We start from the raw sequence: 22,819 nt of genomic DNA, 5'->3' as shown, positions 1-22,819 counted from the left end.
ACCCTGCTGCCCATCTGGGTTGCCCAGGGCCCCGGAGGGTCTTGGCTGCCGGAAAGAGTAGTTACTGAGAAAAACAAGCGTTTGGAATGTGGGTCCTCCCCTCCCCCGCCGGCCGCCTGCCAAGGAGGAATTATTTTGGATTATCCAGCTCTGTGCAGCCGCCTGAGGGGGAAGGCTGCGGCCGTGGGAGACAGATCCACTCTGGGACGTGGGCTGAGTCCTGGGAGCAAGGGGCAAGCCCGGGCAACACCGCCACCCGCGGCTGCTCAGACCGGTCAGGGGTGGGGTGTGAGCGGGGTGTGTCACCCCTGGGCTGGAGAGGGCCCGGAGGGTGGCCCCAGCAGGCCTCTGCAAGTCTGTCAACCCCTGGGAACCCCAAGCAGGAAGAGCCCTGGACCTTCCCCTCAGGGCTGGGAAGGGGCTGGGCCTGGGCACCCCACTGTCTTCCAGAAGCCCCATGACATGGGCTCTGCAGCCCTCGAGGTTGGCTAGGGACAGCCCTCGGGCAGACTGCTCAGACCCTTGGGTGCCCACGGGGTGATGAGGGGTGAAACAGTGACAGTGGCCAGGCTGGGGGAAGGGTGGCCCGGGCCCCATGCCTTCCTCTCCCCTTGCACTGGACAGCACAGGTTACCGAGTCTCATGGGTGCAAGGAGCTTCCTCTGCCATGTTGGGGTGTCCTAACTGGGTGGGGTGTGCTGCATGGGGCCGCATGACCAGGTTGTGCCTACCACCGGGGAGCAGAGCTGGCAGCTGGGCTGAGCACAGGGATCCTGGGGGCCTAGCCCCAGCCCTGGCCAGTGGAGCAGAAGAGATTGGATTGGAAAGCACCAGGGTGGGCTGCCTGCCCTCAGAGCAGTCCATATGGCCCGCAGAGCCCCCTTCCAGGATAGGCTGGTTGCCTGCACTCGGCCATTCGCAGGACGTTCTGCCAACTGGCCCCTGCCTGGGACCTAACCCAGGGGGCCACAGCCAGAGGTCCCAGTCGGTCAGCGGGCATGGGCAAGGTGTGGCCTCCCAGGCGGAGGCTGTACCTTCCAATGCCCTCCCCAGTTCTCGGCCTGGGCAGGACCCCATGAGGTAGCCCTTGGCCATCAAGGCGTGTCCCTGAGCTCATCTTCCTGAGAGCAGGAGGCAACACACACACTAGGTCCAGGGCCTCCACCAATGGGGACAGGTCATCAGAAAGGGTGGGTGCTGGTCAGGCAGAGGCCCCCCACTCCTGGCTAAGGGCTGTTTGTGTTTGGGGTGGGGGCACCAGGTGGGGTGAGGCCAGGCTTCTGACTAATTGTAATTGTCTTTGGGCCTTAAATTCTGGACTTGGTGGCCTGTAGTTTGCCAGCCCTCTCCGTGATTTGGGGTGCCCCTGCCCCCACGCCTTCTTCCCCCAGGCCATGCAGTGTTTCCACATTTTTCTCCTCAGGGCAGTTTCACATCCTCCTTGATGAGTCCCCGCCCCCCACTGCCCTCTGCTGCGTGGGCACAAGTGCTACCCGGTCCTGTGTCCGACACACCGCATCCTGCCCCACCCCATGTCCCCCCAAGACCTCTCCCCACCCCACGTACCCCACTGGCCCTTTCCCTTCCCCATCGGCCTCTGGCTGCCTCCCTAGGCTGTTCTCAGCCATCCCCAGTGTTGAGTCAGCGGCTGCTGAAACAGGCCACTTCCCCACTTCCACGGGGTCCTGGCTGGGGCAGGAGGTGGGGGAGCTCAGCCACCAGCCCCTGGGCCTTGGAGCGCCACTGGGAGGTGCAGAGACCCTGCCCCGGGGCAGGCCAGCCCAGTGAGAGCAGGCCAGAGCAGGCCAGGGTCTTCCTCGGGAGGAGCAGGGAAAAGGAAAAGGGTTTGGTGAGGCCATCTGGGTCAATATGGCCACTGGCACCTGCCCGGGGGTCACTCCTATGGCCCGGCTGACCCCAGCAGAGCTGCAGCCTCTTGTCCTGGTGGCCCTGGGCTGGGGGCTGGGAGCTCTTGCTGGCCCTGCAAGACCCCTGGACAGCTTCTCAGAGGGGATGCTGTTTGGCCCTGCCCAATCTGGCTCAAGGCAGAAGCAGCTTCCAGGGTCCACAGAGGATAAGGGCCTACAAGGAGGCCACATGGCTGTGGGTGTGCCCCATGGCATGGGGCAGGTGGGTGTCCTGTCCTCTGCTGGGTCCCAGCTGTGCCAGGGGAGGGACACCATAGCTGAGGACACCCCAGCATAGGCCAAGGGGCCTGACCTATTTTGGGGGTTCAGAGGGTGTGGGGGCCACATGAAGGTGGGGACTGAGCCTAGGGGGATGGAGGACGATGGGACATGGGGGCTTGGGGCCACATGCAGATCCCTGATAGCCCCGGCCAAGTTTTCAGTGCTGGGGCCCCTCCTCGGTAGTGGAGCAAAACCCAGGACACAGCTGCAGCCTGGCCAGTACCACCTGGGAGGAAACTTATGCCACCACGGCGGGGAGAAGAGGGCACCAGCTCGGGGCTCCACTCTGCTTGCTTCCAGCCTCCAGAGGCTTCCCCAAGCTGGCTGGGGACTGGGTGGTTGAGGGAGCACCCTGAGGGGTCCCTGAAGAAGATGCCAGGCAGCAGGGAGGCAGGCCTTTCTGGAGCCCAACAAGGCTGGAGCTGTTCCCTGCACACATAGCAGGATGGGTTTCCTGGCAGGGCCAGGTCCTCCTCCCACTGACCTGATCCTTGGAGGCTGGGTGCCTGCCTCCACCCAGGGACACCCCCCCCCAGCCACTGACCCCCTGCTCCTGCTCTCACCTTGGGCAGCTTGCGCTCTCCTCCAAGGCTCCCGGGTGTTTCTCCCCTTGGGCCCTGTCCACTGCCCCTCCCTTGGCCTGGCCTCCAGACGCTGCCCAGCTGCCCAAGGCCTAGGATGCCCCCAGCTCAAGGTCAGGCCCTTGGGGTATCCCGGGAGGACCAGCCCCCATCTGCCCCACGCCCCCTCCTGTCCACAACAAGCCCCATGGCCTTCGGGTCCCAACCTGAAAGAAGGTGCCCCTGCAGGCTTGCAGCTGGGGATCAGGGCTCGGCCCTGCCCAGGGTCCCCCAGTGTGAGGGTGTAGGTAGGGGTGGGCTTTAGCTGCGCAGGGGGGCCGGTCGGGTGAGAGCTGAGGCCCTGATAGCTGGCGGGAAGATAACAGCCTTGCTCACTCTGTGCCCGCCCCCTCCCCCCCGCCCCCAGCCTGGAGGGGAGATGAATGGGGGCAGCACAGATGGGGGCTGCTGGGCAGGAGGCAGCAGTCACTGCTGAGCCGGCCCAGGGCCTTGAGCCCCTGGAATTCCCCAGGAGCCCCCAGCTCTGCCCTGCTATCATCATTGTTTCCTTGGATGTGGGGGGCAGGGCCCCCTGTGGTGGGCAGCCTGTGAAGGGCCCTCCTTGGCCACCAGAGTGACAGTGTCCTGCCTGGTCCCAGCGGTGGCCTCCTTGTGCCCTAGACGTCCTGCTGAGCCCCCCGCCAGCTCCTCCCCACCCTCGTTCGCCCAAATCCACCCCCTCTAATCGCCCGCACCCTCCCTGCTGCCCCCATGCGGTCCACAGGCCATCTACTGGGTAGCTGTGTCCTGGGGCAGCGGCCTCCTCTTTGCATCTCCATTTGGAAAGCATTAGGCGCCCTCTGTGTGCCCGGGGCCTCGCCTGGGGGCCTGTGGGGATGGCTCCGGGCTGAGGGTCGCCATGATGTCCTCCGTCCTGGGGTAGAGCAGATGCAGCAGTTTGGGTGCCTACCTCAAGCATGGGGAGGGGAGAGCTAGGGAGAGAGGTGGGCCTGGGGTGGGGGCTACCGGGCAGCTGCTCCAGAAGGTGACACCTGCCAGGGACCGCCGCAGGCCCGAGGCAAGGGGTTGGAGGTTGCAGACAGGCCCAGGTAGTGCTAGGGAGGCGGTGTGCAGGACCAGGAGGGACTGCAGCTGGGGGGAGGGCAAGGGCAGAGCGACAGGCCTGGAGATTTGAGATGGGGCATGTGGGTCTGAACAGGGGGGCCCACGAGTGGGCAAAGGGCTGGTCAGAGCCAGGGAGGCTGACCAGGGGGGCCAGCCGAGCGGGACAGCACCACGGGATGGTTCACTAGTCTTTCTGCAAATGCCTGTCGCAGGCAGTTTCGGGGTTCCATGTCCCTGGGCCTCCACTCAGGCCCCACTGGGCAAGACCCCGAGGCCACTGGTGCTGTGGCTGTGGAACACAGGAGGGAACAGTGTCAGAGCCCACCCACCTGCCAGGGTCTCGCGAGGAGGCGCTGGCTTTAGGGCAGCACCCACAGGGGGTCCGCTGGTGCTGGGTACTGTGTCATACCCCATGGGCATGACTTGTGCAGGAGGTTGCTGCCTGCTGCGTTGGGGGGGGCCTGGAGATGAGGTACCTGAGGCCATCCTAGTCAGTGGGTGGCCTAGAGGTAGCAAAGGGTCAAGCATCTAGAGGCTAGAGGAGTTGGACTCAGGGCTGACCCCAACTGGGAGGCGAGTGACAGGAGAGGTGGGGCTGACCTGGGGCCTCTCTGGGCACTGCCCTCCCAGGCCTGTGACCCCATCCCAGACAGGCCAGCCAGTGCCGCTTTTCCTGCTGAGCCTCAGAGCCCAGACTGCAGGGGTGGCTACTGCTGGGGGCGGGGCCCAGGGTAGGGCCGGGGGTGGCCCCACCCTCTACCTGGGAGAGGGCATCAGCCCCCCAGGCCCGTTGGAAGCCCTAGCGCTGACGCATTGCCCCGGTCGCGGCGTCAGTTTGTCCCTGAACCCGGCCCCGCCCCCGGCCAGGCCTTCGCCCTGGAGAGAACTACGCACGCCCCGCCCGGGCTTGGGGGTGTCGCGGGGGCGCTGCGGGGTCGCGTAAGCCCAGCCTGCAGGGAGGGGGAGCTGCCAGCCGCGCCCCTCGCCCCTCTCGGGCCCGGAGGACAAGCCAGTCTCGGCCGTGACGCCAGGTGAGCCCCCTGGGGACGCTCGGTGCCCGCGCGGTCGTCCCGCCCCGTAGTGGTGGCTCGGAACCAGGCGGAGGCCAGTCCCGGGGAGCGAGGACACGTGCACCCCTCCTGCGGGGCAGCGGGCGGCGCGACCGGTACTACCGGAGCTTCCTGGGCCGCTGCTCCCGCCCTGGCTCCCGGGCCTGTGCGGGAACAGCTGGAAGCCCGGGCGCAGACGGGAAACTGAGGCGGGAACGCGTTCCCCGAGGCTGGTTTTGTGTCCCCAGGTTTGTTTAACGCTCTCGGATAATTGGACATTTGCATACTGTCGCCGTGCAGAGGCCCCGCCCCTGGCTGCGGGGCGGGGGAGGGGCGGCCCGAGTCCCCCAGCTCCCCTCCCGAGGGTCCCTCGGCCTGTCTTTGGGAGCGGCGCGGCACCCACTTCCACAAGGCTGGTCCCCCACCCCCACGCGGGGCCTCTCCCGTCCTTTGTCCTAGCGGCTTCCCCTCCGTGCCCTTCCCCCGCGCGCGCCCTGCTTCGGTCCCTGGCCTCCCGGGCCTGTCTGGGCGCCTCCTCCGTCTCCCGGGGCCGCCTCCCGCCACCGCCTCCCGCCACGTTCCCTCCTCCCCGAGACTGCCTGCTCGCCATTGTTCAGGTTTTAGTTTTAAGGAATTGCTCGATGTGAGTTTGCTGGGATATACTGAAAGGGCCAGAACGCCAGAATCTGCCCCCACCCCCGGAGCCCTTCCTCGGGTGGGGATGGGGGCGGGGCCCTTTTGCAGAATTCGGGGCAGAACTAACCTGTGTGAGGAGCTAGTGAGCTCCTGTTAGACACCAGGAGGATCCCAGGGGGAGCAGACAGGGCCTGGGTGTGAAGGTCTGGGTGTGCGGGTCTCAGCGTGCTCCCAACCCAGCCAGTGGCCTTGGGGGGAGGCCTGGGGGCCTCCTGAGGAGCGGCGGCTTTGGGCTTCCTCCCCTCGGCCCCTGGTCATCTGTCACCTCCTTTCTGGTTCACTGGAGGCCTGGGGTTGCCTGGCCAGATCCAGCTTTCAGACCTGTTCGGGCCAGGGCTCTATCAGTGACCTTAGTGCTGAGGTCAGGGAGGGCAGCTTGGGTTCCCAGAGTTGAGTAGGAGTTTTTTTTTGGGGGGGGGAGAAAAACCTTTCATGCAATTTAGGACCTCACAGCTTTATTAGCACTTAATGAACCCATCAGCATCCCATTCAGAAAGTAGAAGTGGCTCCACGGAGGGGGCAGAAAGGGGCAGCTCCTCAGGGTGAGCAAGGGCGGAAATGTTCTGTTTGGTGGGTGTTAAGTTTCCACGTTACTTTGGGAGCCCTTGCAACCTGGGGAGCAGGTGGTTGCTTAGGAATGAGGAAGTTAACTGGCCATAAGTGATCCGGCTGTATTTAAATTTGGTTTTCTGGGCGAGTTGAGCATTTACAGGAAATAGAAACTAGCTGAGGTTTTTGGTTTTACTGATGCAGGACTTAACCCAGGCACTTCCATGTGCCCCGCCCTCCCCGCACTCCACTTTGATCCAGCCCTCAGCCAGCCCAAGGGTGAGACCAGAATTTCAGCCTTGCACCCCTCTCAGCTACCATCTGCAGGCCCTGGGTGATTAGCTCCAGGTCACCCATGTCGCAGGCTCCTGTCCTTCTAGACCGCCAGACACCCCTTGGTGAGCTGAGTGCCTCCCCTTCACACTTTAAAGAGGATACAGTGCACTAGGGAGACTATTGTGACTCCTAGGAGTAGGGAAAAGCCCAACATTCGGAACTTCCGCCCCAAGGTCCCCAGGACCAAACCAAAGGGATCAAAGAGCAAGGCTGAGGAAGGACGCGCTTGTCTGAGCCACTTCCCCAGACCTGTTTATCCAGGTGCAGCAGGTGGTGCTGATAACAGGGCCAGCTCCGCCCTGCTCTGCCCCCAGCAGGTCAAGTGCATTTCTATCGTGCAAAACAATTCCAGCTAGAGTCTGAGAATTTTTGTTGTGTAGCAATAGCTTCTGCAGTGGACTCAGCAACGTCTTCTATTGTTAAACTGAGTTTCTGATTTTATTTCCATTCATGTTTACTCCAAACCAAGGCAATAAGGGTCCAAGAAGTGCCCCTTCCAGCCTCAGTGACCCCTGGGCCTCATGGCTTTGGCTCAGGGCTGTAAATTGAGGTGGTTCTGCGTGAAGCTTTGGAGTTGTCAAAATTGTGAAGGAAACTTCAATGTCCCAGTATACACTGTGGTGCCCGGGCAGGGGGACAGGGGGTTCCAGTACTGGACCCTTCCCTGAGCGAGTCTCTAACCCCCAGGGGCCCACAGAGCGCCGGCAAGGGTGGATTGTCTGTTGGGAGAATGCTCAAGTCGAGGTGGTGGTTCCCAACCACATGTTCCTTAGGGAATTGTCACGATATCCCATATCTCAAAGGGGCCGAGCTGTCCATTTGCAGTGGCCATTGTACTGGAATTGGTGATGTGAGGACAAGGGCCTAAGTCAACACATCATGAATCTGCCCCCAGGGAGTGGGCTGCTCTGCTTACACTGTTTGTGAGGTTAAAATAAGGGGCAGGTGACAAAGGCTGAAAGACCCTGACCGTGTAAATGTAAGTGAGTTGGCTAGCTTGATGGTCAGACACTGTGGCATTGGGAATCCCTAAAAAATTGGCCGCCAGCAGGCCGACAGATGCCCTGATCCTGAGCAGGTCAGGCTTTGTGTTGGCAGCCGAAGCTGGCTGTCCATCCCCCTGGGCAGTGGCCTAGGAAGGTGAGCAGTGGCCTCCACATGGTCAAGAAGAAGAAAGAGGCAAAAGGAGCCGTTCACATGGCTGCGCTGGTAATGTTTTTCTGAGCAAGATGGAAAAGATTTGCGAACGCGATGTGGAAACAATAAAAATGCAGCGATCATTGTCAGGAATAATATGATAAGGAAAATGACAGGAATGTAGGCATTCACGCGTCTTGTTTGTGATCTAGGTTGGCAGCTGTCCACCTCGTGAAGCCGTCTACTTCTCATCCTACTAAATTTTAGTTGTAAACTAAACCTCTGGGAGATTTAAAAAGGCTCTGGGGAGCCTTTTTACGTTTTGAGAAGTGAACCTGAGGTGCAGCCCCTTCTGTGTGACGCAGCGTCAGAAGTTAAGGGTCCTGGTGAGGTGCCTTCTGGTGCAGCTCAAGAGGCTCTTCTGCCTTGCAGCCAGGCACCTAAGCAGGGTTCATGGAGGCTGGGGGGTTTCGGGTCTGAAGCTGCACCCCTGACCTGTTGGCAATAACCATTTGCATGCCATAGTGCTCCACAAGACTGCGTTATCTCCTGCTGGACACAGCCTGATCAGCCAGGGCTTCCAGGTATAAGTTCACAGGGAGAGTTTGTTTAGAATGGGCAGTGGAAGAGCTTCACCGGGTGTCCGCAGTTAGTTTAGACAGTTTAAGTGTTAGCACGCCGTTAGTTCTCTGCCCCTTTCCCGAGGATGGGGGTGGCAGGGCTGTGCTAATGCCAGCCTGCTGGTGGCCTCTTAGTGCTCTAACGACCTGCCCACTATGATGAGTGCTAGAAATAATTGAAAGCAGTCCCCAGGCAGGGAATACATTTTCTAAAAGTTTCTTAGCAGCTGTTATGGCATCTGCCTTGTGACAGGAAAGGCGTCTGTCCACTGCAGGATTTGAACCTAACCGATATTATGGATCACCTGGACCTGGTCCTGTAAGCCATTCAGGACGTATATCACCGATGCCAGACTTGTTAGCAGTTGTGCAGCCTGTCCCTGGGCAGCCGGGTGTCCTGAGCCTGAGTGGCCCCCACCCTGAGGCCTGGCCTGAGCAGCATTGTGGCTGGCGTGGAAGCTGGCAGGTCAGGGGGCAGGGTGGACTGACCGCCTACTGTGTGCTGGAAGTCGGATGTGCTCAGGGTCCCGAGTCAGCTTTCCGACTGGGTTTAGACAGTACAGGCCGGATCACAGGATCTAGGGCAGCTACAGGTAGGAAACCAAGCCATGCAAATACTGCAGTTTCCAGAGGGACACAAACTGGCTCTGACAGTGGGCAGACATCTCATGGCCCACAGGACTGTGCTGTAGTTTTCCATGGAAACATAAAATTTTTCCAGCTACCCTCCTTTTGATCAAAGATAAACTCAAGCCGCTCATTCTTTTTTTTTTTTTAACTGAGCTATCTTCATGCACATACAGTCCATCTACAGTTTACAGTCTGTGGCTCACAATATCATCATGTAGCTGTGTATTCATCACCGATCATTTTTAGGACATTTGCATCACTCCAGAGAAAGAAATAAAAAGAAAAAACAAAAAACTCATACATTCCATACCCCTTACTCCTCCCTCTCATTGACCACTAGCATTTCAATGTACCCAGTTCTTTTATTTACCCCTTATCCCCCCCATTATTTATTTGTTTATTTTTCCTTATTATTTTTTTTACTCATCTGTCCATACCCTGGATGAAAGGAGCATGAGACACAAGGTTTTCACAATCACACAGTCACATTGTAAATATTTTATCATTATACAATCGTCTTCAAGAATCAAGGCTACTGGAACACAGTTCAGCAGTTTCAGGTACTTCCCTCCAGCCACTCCAATGCACCATAAACTAAAAAGGGATATCTATATAACGTATGAGAAGAACAGATTATTCTTAATTATAAAATAAAGCTGGTTTCATTAGATTTGGCCTAATTATTTACATGGGTGCAGCAAGAATGGCAACTTATCATATAGGCTTTTAAAATTTTGTTTTGCTAGTAGCTGTCATAAGGAACCTCCGATTGGACTGTTAAAATCCTCTCGAGAATGCCCGGGTGGTTCAGTGGTAGAATGCTTGCCTGACATGTGGGAGACCCAGGTTCGATTCCTGGACCATGCTCCCTGCCCCCCTCCCCCCCCAAAAAAAATTGCTCTCCAGCCTAGGAAGCCTAGTCAAGAACTGAATACCAGATTACATCTGCGGTCTAGAAGGGGGCTTTCTCTACTGACCCGTAAGACTGTGAACCCTGGAGCCAGTACCAGACCAGTTTTGGAAGCCTTGGTTGGCTCCATAAACTCTACCTGAGTTCCTTAAAAGTCTCTGGTCATATAGAATTAAATGAACATCATTCTAAAACATGGCAACCCAGTCAAGCCCTGGCTATGTAACCAGTGCTCCAATTATGTCCTGTTAACAAGGAAGACAGATTATGATTGAACCTATGCAATTAATTATTTTGCCATAAAAATAAGAATATTTAATAAAAGTTTCTAACTTCTGGAGGGTACAGACAGGGAGAAAAGATGAATGCTTTATGAGTTATAGACAGCCTAAGGGAAAAGAGTAAGGGATTCCTTGTATCTAGAAAATAAAATATTAAAACCACAGCAATAATCCAAACAAAATTGATCGTTCTTTGCGAGTTCACTCAGCTCTGGGTAGCTGGTCCCGTCCAGCTCCCTCCAGGGTCAGCAGTCTCCTGACTTGCTGGAATTCTGGAACCTTGGCTCAGCCCGCTAAGCTCACTGTGATCCAAGAGTGACTTGTGCAAGGCCAGCAGAGGTGTGTGACCCAGGGTCCCTAGCACGGTCCTTTCAGGGAGACACACCACCTGGCCTGTGGCAGATTCAAGCATTTTCAAGGAAGCATCAGAATAAAAGTCATCTGTAGATAACTAAAGACTTAACATGTCCACGGTTAATTTACTACTGTTTTACAAAAGTGAAAGTTCATTATAAAAATAACACAGTTGAGGGTGTTATAATGGTGGCTTAGTGGCAGAATTCTTGCCTGCCATGACAGAGACCTGGGTTCAATCCCCAGAGCCTGCCCATGCAAACAAACAAACAAACAAAAAAAACCCACGCAGTTGAGAAGAAAATTTGGTTGTTTCTGTGACGTGTAACATTTTTAAAGAATAACGTGAAATCATGACCAATAATTTTACTGTTTTCTAATCAGGCAGATCAGAACCAGGGCAGTCCTGGCTGGGAAAGACAGCACAGAGCTCTCAGAACTGTATCCAACTTCTAAAGTGTTTATAATAATATATTTTACCCATTCAATACCCATTCAAATTTAACCAGTATATGGTTGGAAAATCCTGTTTAGTTTGGCAGCACTTCCCATGCAACTCATAACATATCAAATAAACCTATTTCTAGCACCTCTCTTTTTAAAAGTGGAAGAACAAAATCCTTTGTGGCTTTCCAGGTGCCCTTATTGATTTGAAATCAATAAGACGTCATTTAGAATTTGATTTTTGGGAAGGCAAAATGTCAAAAAGTTAACATTTTGTGAAACAATATTTGGCTCTCTATTTAAACAACGTGATAATAAAGTAAATGTGAGCTAACATGATTATAAAAAAAAAGACATTCCCTTTAAAAGTGAAATAACATGTTTCCTAAAACAATAAAGAATGATAAGGTTGATATAAATATCAATGAAGATATTATTCTGATAAGATATAGATACTATGCCTTCTAGGGAGATTATTCAAATGGTTAAGAAAAACCTTTTTCAAGTTCCCATTGAGAGCATACCAAAATATGAAGAAAATGTTGTCATTTTGACAGAAAGAAAACCAAATTTTAGTTTTGCATGAGGATACTGTGTGACAAAGAAACTCTTAAAAATCTCACAAGTTTTTCAAATCTTAGCCAGCCTTGACCATGACAAAATTCCTTTTCCACACACCTTTTCAACTTTCTAAGCCTGTTCAGATTTTGTCCTTCGTAGTCTTGGATCTCATTCTATGAAAAACAGTCATTTCATTTTAGGATGAAATTACTTTTTTTTCTTAACAAAACACATCCTGCCTGGCACACCTTAAATTACCAAAATGATATTGAAACTAACTTCAAACTAACATGCTACAAAACAATTATTCTTAAAGCATAGTTTGGAAAACAAAACAAAAAAAAGCATAGTTTGTCAAAATAACTCAATTTGGTTAAACACAAATTTACATTTTCTATCATCTTGAAGATCTAGTAGATAATAGTACTAGTTTATTTTATCAGTAAGCCTGTATATATTTAGGGAAGAAATACCCAAGTAGAATGAAATTGTGACTGTATTTTGCTTAACACTGATAATTCAATCTAGATATAGGAAAATATGTGCATATATACATATAAATATATAGACACAACAGGAAGCTTCTAGTGTCAATTAAAAATTTTTCAGCCATGAGTCAGATATAAAAACACAGCAAATGTGGAAATACGACGCTGACAATTTCATGTTATTTTTAGTGTCTTGCAATTTCTTAGTAGGCTCTGAGTACCAATTAGGAAAGGCATCTCATTCAGCCTGTCTAATTCGGGAGCCCTTTTTCTCAAGTGCCCCTCTGAGATGAGTAACTTTAATTGGAACATTTCCCACACTGGACATTGCAACTCCAGGTTGTCTTTGTTGAGATTTTGCTATTTGGTCAACAGCTTCCATCCCATAACTTTTGAGCATGTGATATGCTGGGGTGCAGAAGGTGGAGAATCGAAATGTTTAAAGTCCGAGGGTCCCATTTTTATCATTTCACTTCTTACCTTGTGCACAGGACAAAGACCTGCAGGGGCAAAAATGAAACTGCAGACTGTACCAAAAGCTAGGGACTCTTCTCAAAATCCATGCCTCCTCATCTACAGGAATGACTGCTAATCCTAGGGCTCAAAGCCAGTGAGAGCATAAGGGGTGCACTGGTGGTTCAGTGGTAGACTGCTTGCCTTCCATGCGGGGGACCCGGGTTCGATTCCCGGACTGTGTACCTCCCCTCCCCCCCCCCAAAAAAAACAAAAGGCTTGTGAGAGCAGAGTGCTCGATCAGGGAGCAGAATTGGGGCCTGAGTGGGACTTGCTACGACCCTCTGGGACGGCCGGGAGGGCTGACTTGGAGGGCCTCTGGCGCCTTCCCCCATCTTTCTCATTGTCCCCAGAGCTGTGGGTGGTTGCCTTCCCATCCCATCCTCGTCCCCCAAATTGATGGAAGTTTAGGATTTCACAGCTTTATTTTTTATTTTTTAATATTTTTTATTAGGAAATGCAACGTATATACAAAAAAGGAATAATTTTTAAAGCACATTGCAACAATTAGTTACAGAACATTCAGAGACTGCTATGGGATATAGTTCCACAATTTCAGGTGGTTACTTCTAGCTTCTCCAAGACACTGGAGACCAAAAGAAATATCAATGTAGTGATCAATGTAGTGAGAATCCTAACTTCTCTGTATAACTCCTCCTTCTCCTTTGATCTTTCTCCCACTCTTTAGGGATATTTGGGCTAGGCCCACTCTAACTTTTTCATGTTGGAAGGGACTGGTAATAATGTGGGATAGAGAAATGGAACTCACTCTGGAGAGGCTGGGCCTCTGGGGTCCAGGACTTACCTGGCCAAGGAACCTTCTGGAGCTTGTGGGTTTCCTCAGCTCTGGTGAGCAAGTCAGGCACCCTGTTCAGAAAGGAGGGGAGCCCCTTGAGGGGGAAGGGGTGCACAGAGGGCAAGTGGAAGCCCCCTGGCGTGGAGGTGTTGTTCACTTGGGACAGAGTGGGAGTAGGAGGCTGCTTAGGAGTGAAGAAGTCAGCTGGCCTGAGAACCGGGCATTAGACGGGCTCTATTTGAATCAGATTTTCTGGGCTAGTTGGAGTTGTACAGGATGGAAAGTAGCTTAGGTTTTTGGCTTTGTGAGGTGGGGGCTTTGCATGGGCTTCCATGTGGGGCCCACTAGACCTCTTTATCAGGACAGTGGAGGGACACAGAGGCACGGCCTGGTGGCTGGTGCCCAGTCAGGGGCTGGGTGGCCGGAGGGGGTGGGGAGAGGAGGGTCTGGGCTGGTTCCAGAGCAAGTGTTGGCTCTGCTGAGACGGGGTGGGGGTGGGGAAATGGGGCAGGAAGGGGCGGGCAGGTAGTGGGCCCTGACTACTGGGGGGTATGGGGGCAAGGTCCTGAGGCTTTGTCGCTGTAACTCAGAATTGGGGTGCCTCCTCTGGAGGGGCCAGCCTCCTGCGGCCTTGGCCAGTGGAGGGCAGGGCAGGTTCAGGGCCTGAAGGGAGCTTAGCAGCTGTGTGGGGTGGGCGTGGCTGCACATCCCTCCTCTCCCTCCTCCACTTTCTCCCCCTCCTCCTCCTCCTCCTCCTGACCTCCACTTTCTCCTCCCCCTTCTCCGCTTTCTCCTCCTCCCCCTCCTCCTCCCCCTCCTACGCCTCCCCCTCCTCCTCCTCTGCGTCCCCTTCCCTGCCTCCTGGGCTGCAGTTTTCCCACAGACCGCATTGCTAGCCCTGGCCTCGCCTCGTGCTGCTCTGGGGTTGGGCTCCTTGACTTGCCCGCAACCTCTGTTGAGTCTGGAGTGAAAGGACACCTCCATAGGAGCCCCTCAGCCCTGTGAATCCTTCCCTGCTCAGTGTGTCCAGGTCTGGTGGGGCCCCTGCACGCTTAGGTGTCAGTTGTATTCACGAGTAGGGTACAGGCGCTGTGCTCTGCCAGCCCCCCATCTCGCTTTCTTCCTGCACTCCGCTGTCTTCTGTGCCCCTCCTAGGCCCAGCCCGGGGTCCTGGCCCCCTGGGGTGCAATCTGCGGAGGGGGTCCATGCAGGGGGTAAGGCTGCCCGGGTCACACCGGAGACCCTGCTGGGGGACGTGGGGATAGGGCATGGTGGGTGTGTGTGTGGGGGGGGGGGGCACGGGATGCCACTGAGGCCCTGGAAAGCAGTCCTGAGGCGGAAGGGAGCCAGATGGTGCCGCTGGGGAGGCAGTATGGTTATTACCATCACCTCTTTTGTTAAATTTTACTTAGAGAAGTGAGATATGAATATACTCTTGTCACAAATTCTCAAAAATTGACAAATAAATTTACTTTTATTTCCTGGTGTCCCAGCCCCATCCTGCCCCCGGCATTCACTATTGATTTCCATTTGGCTGGAGGATTTCTCTATTTTTCCCAGCAGTGAACCGCCTGTGATTCCGTAGACACAGCTGTGTGTGTGCGGGGGTGTGTGTGGGCAGATGCTGAAATACCTGGAATCCTGGCCCCATTCTGGGTCAGCGTGGACCACCTGCCTGCCTTCTATCTGCCTTCCCAAGGACAAGCAGGCCCCTGGCTGGCTTTTTACTGCAGCAGACTGCGCCTGGCCCCTGCATCAGCATTCATGGAGGCAGGGAGGAGGATACAGTAGCAAACTGGAACTGGGCGCTACAGTGTAGCCCTAAGGCATTGCATGAATGAATTCACTTAGTCCTTATGCATCCCTGGGGGGGAGCTCAGGCTTATTGTTTCCATTTCACAGATGAGGAAAGGAGGCACAGAGAAGTTAAGGAACTTGCCCGAGGTCACACAGCTGTAAGTAGAACTGTGGGGTCATGAGGTATACATATTTCTCAGAAAGGAATTTCTATTTTGTTTTTAAATTTATTTTTTAAAGCAGTTGTAGGTTCACAGAGAAAGCATGCAGAAAATACAGTGTTCCCATCTCCCTCCCGCTCCCATTTTTCCCTATTGCTAACACTTTGCATTAGTGGGTACATTTATTTGTTGCCATGGATGATCAATCCGTTATCGTTATAGTTATACTGCTAACTAAAGCCCGTGGTTTACAACAGGGCTCACTCCTTGTGTTAAGTTCTCTGTTTTTCTTTTTAAACTTTTATTGTGGTAACATACACACAACATAAAATTTCCCATTTTAACCACTTCCAAGTATCCAATCCAGCACTGTTAATCACATTCGCAGCACTTTGCTGCCATCACTTCCATCCGTTACCAAAACTTTCCGTCATCCCAAACAGAAACTCTGTGCCAATTATACATTAATTTCCCCATAGAATTATTTTTATTTTACTCAAAGTAATAACTTAGGAAAAAAAAAAAGGTAAGACGTGAACCTAGTTTAAAAAGGTGCAGACAGACTTAAAATGGAAAGGTGCTGTCCCCTGCCTCTGCCTTCCCCGGGGGGTACTGTGAGTACAGGTGAGGGTGGTGCTGGGGGGAGCGGGAGCAGAGGCAGAGAATGTAGGGATCTCTCCCCAGGCCATCAGAGGCCAACTGGGTGGCCTGTGGGGTGATTGTGATTCCATCTCCCTGCTTCCTAGAGAACCCTGATGCTGACCGGGAGTAGATCCTGAAGGCCCGGACGGAGACTGTGGTGAGTTCCCTGCTGGAGTGGGCACTGGGGCTGCGCCAGGGGCTGGGGGTGCCCGCGCCATCGTGGTGACCTTGAGGCCCACACTCCTCCACAGTCCCCAACCCTAGCCACCCCTGCAGGGAGGGCGGGGCAGCCCCCTGCTGCTGGAGGGCTGGTTTTGGGAATGCCGGTCTGGGCATTTGGGCTGGGGGTGCTGCTCCCTGCTGCTGTCTGCAGGAAGAGCTGGGAGGGCTGGGAGGGCTCCGGGCCAGGGCTGGCCTTTGCGGCTTCTTGGAAATGCACTTCCAGCCCCTGGCCAGGAAATCCCGCCAGCCAGGGCACTGGGGTCCTGGGGCTGCCTGCAAAACAGGAAGCCCCCATGCCCGCCCGCCTCTTCCAGGAACGCGGCGGCCGGAAGTGCTGGGCGGCCAGGCCAGTCACCTGGGACCTCACTGTGCACTGGGGTGTGACCCAGACCCCCGCGTCTCTCCAAGGCCCGAGCTCCACGTGGCGGCCCTGGGGTCTGAGCCTCTGCCGTGCAGTGCCCCAGGGCTCCCCCACCCACACGGGTCCTGAGCAGGAGCCCCTGAGCACTTCCTGGGTGCAGGCCTGGGGCTGGCTGGGAGCTGAGACCCCGCTGGTGAGGTGAGGGCGCTGGGATAGCTCAGCCAGGCACAAGGGTGGGTAGAAGCCCCAGGTCTCCAGGCCCTCAGGCTCATGGGCAGCTCCAGCTGGGGCCGCCCCCGCCCTGCCCCACCCCCTTCCCGGGCCCCCGGAACATTCCATTCATTCCCGCTTGCCCGGCAGCCCAAGCCCAGAAGCGAGACCCAGAAGCGAAACCGAGGAGTGGGGCCTGCAGCCAACGCAGACATGGGACATGGGTGAGCGCAGGGCCAGGCAGGGCAAGGGTCCTGGGCCGCCCCATCCCCGCCCCCAGCTCAGCCAGTGGACCTTGGCCCCAGGGCAGGGAGAGACAGCCACAGGCAGGGGGCGGGCTCTTCCTCTGGGAGTGTCCCAGCCTGGGTCCCAGCGGGATCTCGGATCCCCTTCTCCTTCCCGGCATCTTGCCTCTTCATCTCCACTAGACAGGAAGCTAAGCCCGGGAGGAGGCCGCAGGCTGGGCATGAGTCTGGTGGGAGAGGAGCCCCCCAGGACCCCACCTCTCTTCCGGCGGTCTTGGGGGCTCCTGGAACCTTCCATACAGCCACCAGCTCCTTCCCACCCTGACACCTAGCCCAGCCCTCCCAAGCAGCGAAGGGCGCCCCCCAGGGCCTTGCTGTCCACTGCTCTCCCTCCATGCCGGCCTTCCCCCACCAGGGTGCCCCAGCTAGCCTGGCATGTGGGCATGTGGGGTCCCCAGGAGCTGGGCAGAGGGCCCGTCCGTGCAGGGGCAGGAAGTTGTCCAGCTGAGGGGCGTCTTCCCAGGGGAGCAGGAAGGCCAGTGAACCCCATGTCCACCCAAGGAGGATGGGGTGGTGGGAGGTCGGGGGCTTGGTCCAGCATCCTTGCTCTTTTGCGCACTTGATTCCTGAGTCAGGACGGGGATGAAGGGGGGGAAAGAAAGTAACCAGGCACCACAGACGTCGTCAGGAGCTTCCCTGCGGCCAGAGCAAAGGCTTAGTGCAAGTCACAGGGTCCGTAAGGAAAAATCAAGCAAGGCAGGCACCTATCTGCGGCCCCTGGAGGAGAGGGGCACAGGGTTAGGGCAGTGAGGGGCAGGGGGTTGGAAGAATGAAGAAACACAGCGATCAGAGCGAGAGGCCTGGCTGCCTGTGATTGGGGCCTCGGCTCTGGAGCTGCTGCCGGCCCGGAATCCCGGCACTGCCCCCCGAGCAGTGTGACCTTGGGCAGTTCCTTTCACTCCTGTACCTCACTTCCTGCACCTGAAAACTCTGATTCGTCCCTCACAGGCTAGTTGTGGCTGCAGGAGCAAATCCATGGGCCTAAGCCTGTCTGTCCGAGCCCCATGAGGTCGCACAGGGGTCTGGAGCTTTTACTTGTTTTCTTGTCCTTACATAGCTGGTGGGTTGTTTTCTCTACTCCTAATAGAAGGACCACAAGGAAAATAATTGTTCTTCCAGGGAATCAGAAAGTCTCCAAGGAGGGAATGCCATGGAAGTCTTGGAGGGGGAGCGGGCTCCCCGGGAGGCACAGGGGATTGGGGCGCCCTTTGTGTCCCCTGTCAGGGCAGGCCCAGGTGCAACTCAGGGAAGGGTACAGTGGGCCCAGAGGGTGGGGGAGGTGGTGAGGAGTGAGCAGTCCCAGGCAAGTCCATTTGCTCCTGGGCTTCCCCCAAATTCCTGTAGCCCTGAGGTGGGAAGCAGGGCTCCTCTGTTTGTCTCGGTCCCTCCTCCAGTTGGGTGGCCCTCGCCCCAGTCTCGGTCTCCGCAGCTTGCTCCACTCACACGTCCACCTATTAGCACAATGGGCACGCAGGGAACCTGGCGTGGGCACATGGTGACATGCACTGATGGGTGCAGACACATACCTGGCAGGACACACCTTGCTGCATCCTTGGTGCCCCGCATTTCCTTTGCTTGCAAGGGCTCGCCCCTCTTGGAGGCCTGGAGGTGTCGGGGCTGCTGGGAGCTCCCCGGGACCTGCTTCCCTTGTGCCTTCCTGAGTGTCTGCCTCCAGGGGGCAGGGTGGGCAGGTTTGCTGGTTTCCTGGGGAGAGGGCCTGGGGTCAGAAGTACCGCCCTGAGCTGAACCTTTGAGCCGTGGCTCTGGTCCCAGCCTAGGTGGCACCCTTTGTTCACAGCCCAGGGCCATCGAGGGGCTTGGAATCTGGGGAGGGTGCCCCAGAGCCCCTGGAGCCTCTTGGGGTCAAGGGAAGGTGGGATGAGCACGTGAGAGAGCCTGGGAGACTTCCTGGAGTGTCAAGCGTGGGCCTTCTGGAAGTGGGGGTGGGGTCTCTGCCAGAAGGGCTGGGGGGGTGGTTCCCATGATGCTCTCCCAGGGGAGCTGCTGGTGGGGGCAGGGAAGTGCCGGACATGAACAACCCCTTCTCCGCTGTGCCTGGGCTGGGAGTCTCCACTGACTGCCCTCTCTGCCCACAGGGTGCTGGGGGCAATGGCCCTGCACCTCTGGGCCCTGATCCTACTGGGCCTTGCAGGCGTGGGCGCGCGGCCCCGGCAGCTGGACGTGTTCTGCAGCAATACAGAGCTGAACCACTTGGCAGTGGACACTGAGTCGGGTGAGGTATATGTGGGGGCCGTGAACACACTCTACCAGCTGAGCGCAGAGCTGCGGCTGAGGCAGCAGGCGGCCACGGGCCCGGCCTTGGACAATAAGAAATGCACACCGCCGATTGAGGCCAGCCAGTGCCACGAGGCTGTGTCCACCAACAACGTGAACCAGCTGCTGCTGCTCGACTCGCCCCGCGGGCGCGTCGTTGAGTGTGGCAGCCTCTTCAAGGGCATCTGTGCCCTGCGCGCGCTGAGCAACATCTCAGTGCGCCTCTTCTACGAGGACGGCAGCGGCGAGAAGTCCTTCGTGGCCAGCAACGACGAGCACGTAGCCACAGTGGGGCTCGTGAGCACTGCAGGCCCTGGCGGCGAGCGCCTGCTCTTCGTGGGCAAGGGCAATGGGCCCCATGACAATGGCATCATCGTGAGCACCCGCCTGCTGGACCGCACCGAGGGCAGGGAGGCCTTCGAGGCCTACACGGACCATACCACCTACAAGACCGGCTACCTGTCCACCAGCTCGCAGCAGTACGTGGCTGCCTTCGAGGACGGCCGTTATGTCTTCTTCGTCTTCAACCAGCAGGACAAGCACCCGGCCCGCAACCGCACGCTGCTGGCACGCATGTGCAAGCAGGACCCCTCCTACTACTCCTACGTGGAGATGGAGCTGCGCTGCCACGCCGCCGCCCACACCCCGGCCCCTGCCTTCGGAACCTGCCTGGCGGCCTCGGTGGCTGTGCCGAGCCCCGGTGCTGGTCGGGTGCTCTACACCGCCTTCAGCAGGGACAGTCGTGGTGGCGGAGGGGGACCCCAGGCCGGCCTCTGCCTGTTCCCCCTGGATGAGATCCACGCCAAGATGGAGGCCACCCGCAATGCCTGCTATACAGGCTCCCGGGAGGCCGGCCGCGACGCCTTCTACAAGCCCTTCCACGGCGAGATCCTGTGCGGCGGCCACATGTCGGTATGTGGGCTTGTGGTTGCACACGCGGGAAGGTGTCCCATGCCTGGTGACCCCGGTGGCACCCACGGGCACCCCTGTGTGGCCCTCATGGGGCAGCACGTGCTGAGCACCAGAGGGAGGGTCCCCGGGGCGTGAGGTGCCAGTCCCCCGCCGACGCTGTGGTCCGCAGGGCGCCAGCGAGAGCTTCCCGTGTGGCTCGGAGCACCTGCCCTACCCACTGGGCAGCCACAACGGCCTCACAGCCACTGCGGTGCTGCAGCGAGGTGGCCTCAACTTGACGGCTGTGACAGTGACCGCCGAGGAAGGCCACACCATTGCCTTCCTAGGCACCTCTGATGGCAGGATCCTCAAGGTGGGGCACAGGGTGGGAGTGGGGGCAGGCTCCAAGGGTGGTCACCTGTCCCCGCCGTCTGTGCCCACAACCCTCCCCGTACTCTCACCCGCCCCCAGGTGTACCTCGCCCCAAATGGGACCTCCACGGAGTATGGCTCAATCCTCGTGGAGCTCAACAGGAAAGTGAAGCAGGACCTGGTCCTGTCTGCTGACCGCGCCAGCCTCTATGCCATGACCCAGGACAAGGTGCGCTAGGGGGGCCGCCCTACCTCCCGGGGCCGGATGTGGGCTGCGGGCAGCTCCCTCCTGTAACACTGTCCCTGCCTCTGCAGCTGTTTCTGTCTGTCCGTCCATCTGTCTCAGGCTCCATTGCATCTCCCTCTGGCCCTGCCTACTCTCTTTTCTGATGGAAGGAATTGGGGTCAGTGTGCCGGGTGGGCAGGAGACTGGGTGCAGGAGCCCCTAGCACATCTGGGCATGTTGCAGGGAGTGGAGGCAGAGGGCCTGGGCTGTCCCGGGAGTACCCTGCTGCCCCAGCCTTGCCTGGCGGTTCTTGAGCTGTTTGAGGCGGGAAGGATGGGTGGCCCTGGGAGTGTGGGGTCCATGGAAGGCGGGTGGCTGCTGTGGGCCTGGCCTGGTCCCCCACTGAGCCTGTGCCTCCAGGTGTTCCGGCTGCCGGTGCAGGAGTGCCTGGGCTTCTCCACCTGTCTGCAGTGCCGTGACTCGCAGGACCCCTACTGTGGCTGGTGTGTCATTGAGGGACGGTGAGTGCCCTGCGGGGGCTGGGGCGGGTGGGGACCTGGCTGAACCACTGCGGGGGGCATGGCCCCCTGGCGGTGTGGGGGTACTGTGACCCCATGCTCACAGATCGGGAAGGTCAGCGTCCCAGGCACTGAGCGGTGCCAGGGCTGAGGCTGCCCCACTGCCGCACGCAGATGCACCCGGAGGACCGCATGTCCACGGGCAGAGGAGACTGGCCACTGGCTATGGAGCCAGGACGGATCCTGTGTGGCTGTCACCAGTGCCCAGCCGCAGAACATGAGCCGGCGGGCCCAGGGGGAGGTGTGTGCGGGGAGGGGGCCTGGGGAGGGACCTGAGGGGAAGGGGCCTGGGGGTGGCATGCGGGGAGGGGGCCAGGGGGTATTGTGTGCTGGCAGGAGAGCAAGTTGGGGCAGTGAAGTGTGTCCAAGGTGTGTATGCAGGATAGTTGCCGGGTGTGGGTTGACAGGGCCTAGGGGAGGTGCGAGGTGGCCGGGGAGGCTGGGGTAGGCTGGGGCTGGGGTGAGCCATAGGCCTCTTCTCAGGTACAACTGACTGTCAGCCCCCTACCTGCCCTGACGGTGGATGACGAGCTGCTGTGCCTCTTTGGGGGCTCACAGCACCCCGCGCGTGTGGAGGGGGACTCTGTCATCTGCAACTCCCCGAGCAGTGTCCCCAGCACGCCGCCTGGCCAGGGTGAGCCCCAGGCGTCCGCCCGTCCAGCTCCTGCCTGAGGAGCCCCAGGCCCAGGCCGGACACAGAGCAGCTCCACAGCACTGGGTTTCCCCGTTTCCAAAGCACAGGGTGGGGGCATACCTGGGGGGTGTGAGGGTCACAGACGGCCCATGGGATGGGAGGATCATCTGCCCGGCGGCTCGGACAGGCTGTCCCAGGGGGTAGGCTACACGGGAGCAAGGGAAAGCACTGGCCTGTCCCCCAAAATAGGGGCCAGACCTGTGGGGTTGCACAGTGACACTCACTGTCTGGATATAGGCACTGCTGGGATGAGGCGGGGCCTGTACTTCAGAGCCCTAGGGACAGCCGCGAGCCCTGCACAGGAGAGATCTGAGAGTGGGTGCGGGGAGGGTGAGGTGGTAGGCAGGTGGCACCAGGCCCCAGGCAGAACCCAAGCCACTTGGCCCTCACAGCAGCCCCTGCCTTGGCCCCACAGCCTGTGGGCGAGTGCTGGGTCAAGGTTGGGGCTCCAGGCTACCCTTGCCTGACACCCGCCTGCTGCCCACAGACCACGTGGCCGTGACTGTGGAGCTGCACTTCCGCCGTGGCGATGTCTTCCTAGCCTCCCACCAGTACTTGTTCTATGACTGCCGGGAGGCCGCCAGCCTGGCCCAGCACCTGCCGTGAGTGTCTCCCCTGCCCGCCCCCAGGCATTCCCAAGGGTGCCCGTCACAGCCCCCTCTCCCCCAGGTGCATCTCCTGCACCAGCAGCCGCTGGACTTGCCAGTGGGACCTGCGGTACCGTGAGTGTCGTGAGGCCTCGCCCAGCCCTGAGGATGGCATCGTGCGTGCACACATGGTGAGATGCCGGTGTGCATGTGGGCTGTCTCGGCTGCAGCCAAGGCCGCCCCTGACTGCCCACTTCCCCCC

General features: G+C 57.7%; 1 protein-coding gene across 9 annotated transcripts in view; it reads left to right on the top strand.

The window, feature by feature from the left end:
* The window catches only part of PLXNB2 (plexin B2), a 32,640-nt gene that overhangs the window by 1,225 nt on the left and 8,596 nt on the right, over positions 1-22,819 (top strand). For 3 of the 9 annotated variants that reach the window (XM_077169251.1, XM_077169245.1, XM_077169248.1), the window contains exons 2-12: positions 15,141-15,193; positions 15,943-15,995; positions 16,782-16,855; positions 19,033-20,122; positions 20,292-20,474; positions 20,573-20,701; positions 21,119-21,219; positions 21,391-21,517; positions 21,760-21,910; positions 22,458-22,572; positions 22,640-22,748. In XM_077169251.1, coding sequence (XP_077025366.1) covers positions 16,845-16,855; positions 19,033-20,122; positions 20,292-20,474; positions 20,573-20,701; positions 21,119-21,219; positions 21,391-21,517; positions 21,760-21,910; positions 22,458-22,572; positions 22,640-22,748 — 2,016 coding nt within the window. In that variant the 5' untranslated portion in view covers positions 15,141-15,193; positions 15,943-15,995; positions 16,782-16,844. Of the gene's footprint in view, positions 1-3,893; positions 4,906-5,027; positions 5,172-15,140; positions 15,194-15,942; positions 15,996-16,377; positions 16,620-16,781; positions 16,856-19,032; positions 20,123-20,291; positions 20,475-20,572; positions 20,702-21,118; positions 21,220-21,390; positions 21,518-21,759; positions 21,911-22,457; positions 22,573-22,639; positions 22,749-22,819 lie in introns of those variants that run through there. The other 6 variants (XM_077169246.1, XM_077169250.1, XM_077169253.1 and 3 more) reach the window with 6 other exon arrangements.

This window comes from Tamandua tetradactyla, chromosome 7 (assembly GCF_023851605.1).
Source record: "Tamandua tetradactyla isolate mTamTet1 chromosome 7, mTamTet1.pri, whole genome shotgun sequence".
In the NCBI taxonomy this organism is placed as follows: Eukaryota; Metazoa; Chordata; class Mammalia; order Pilosa; family Myrmecophagidae; genus Tamandua; species Tamandua tetradactyla.
The sequence above is the reverse complement of the archived record's forward strand: the minus strand, read 5'-3'. Positions and strand labels throughout refer to the sequence as shown.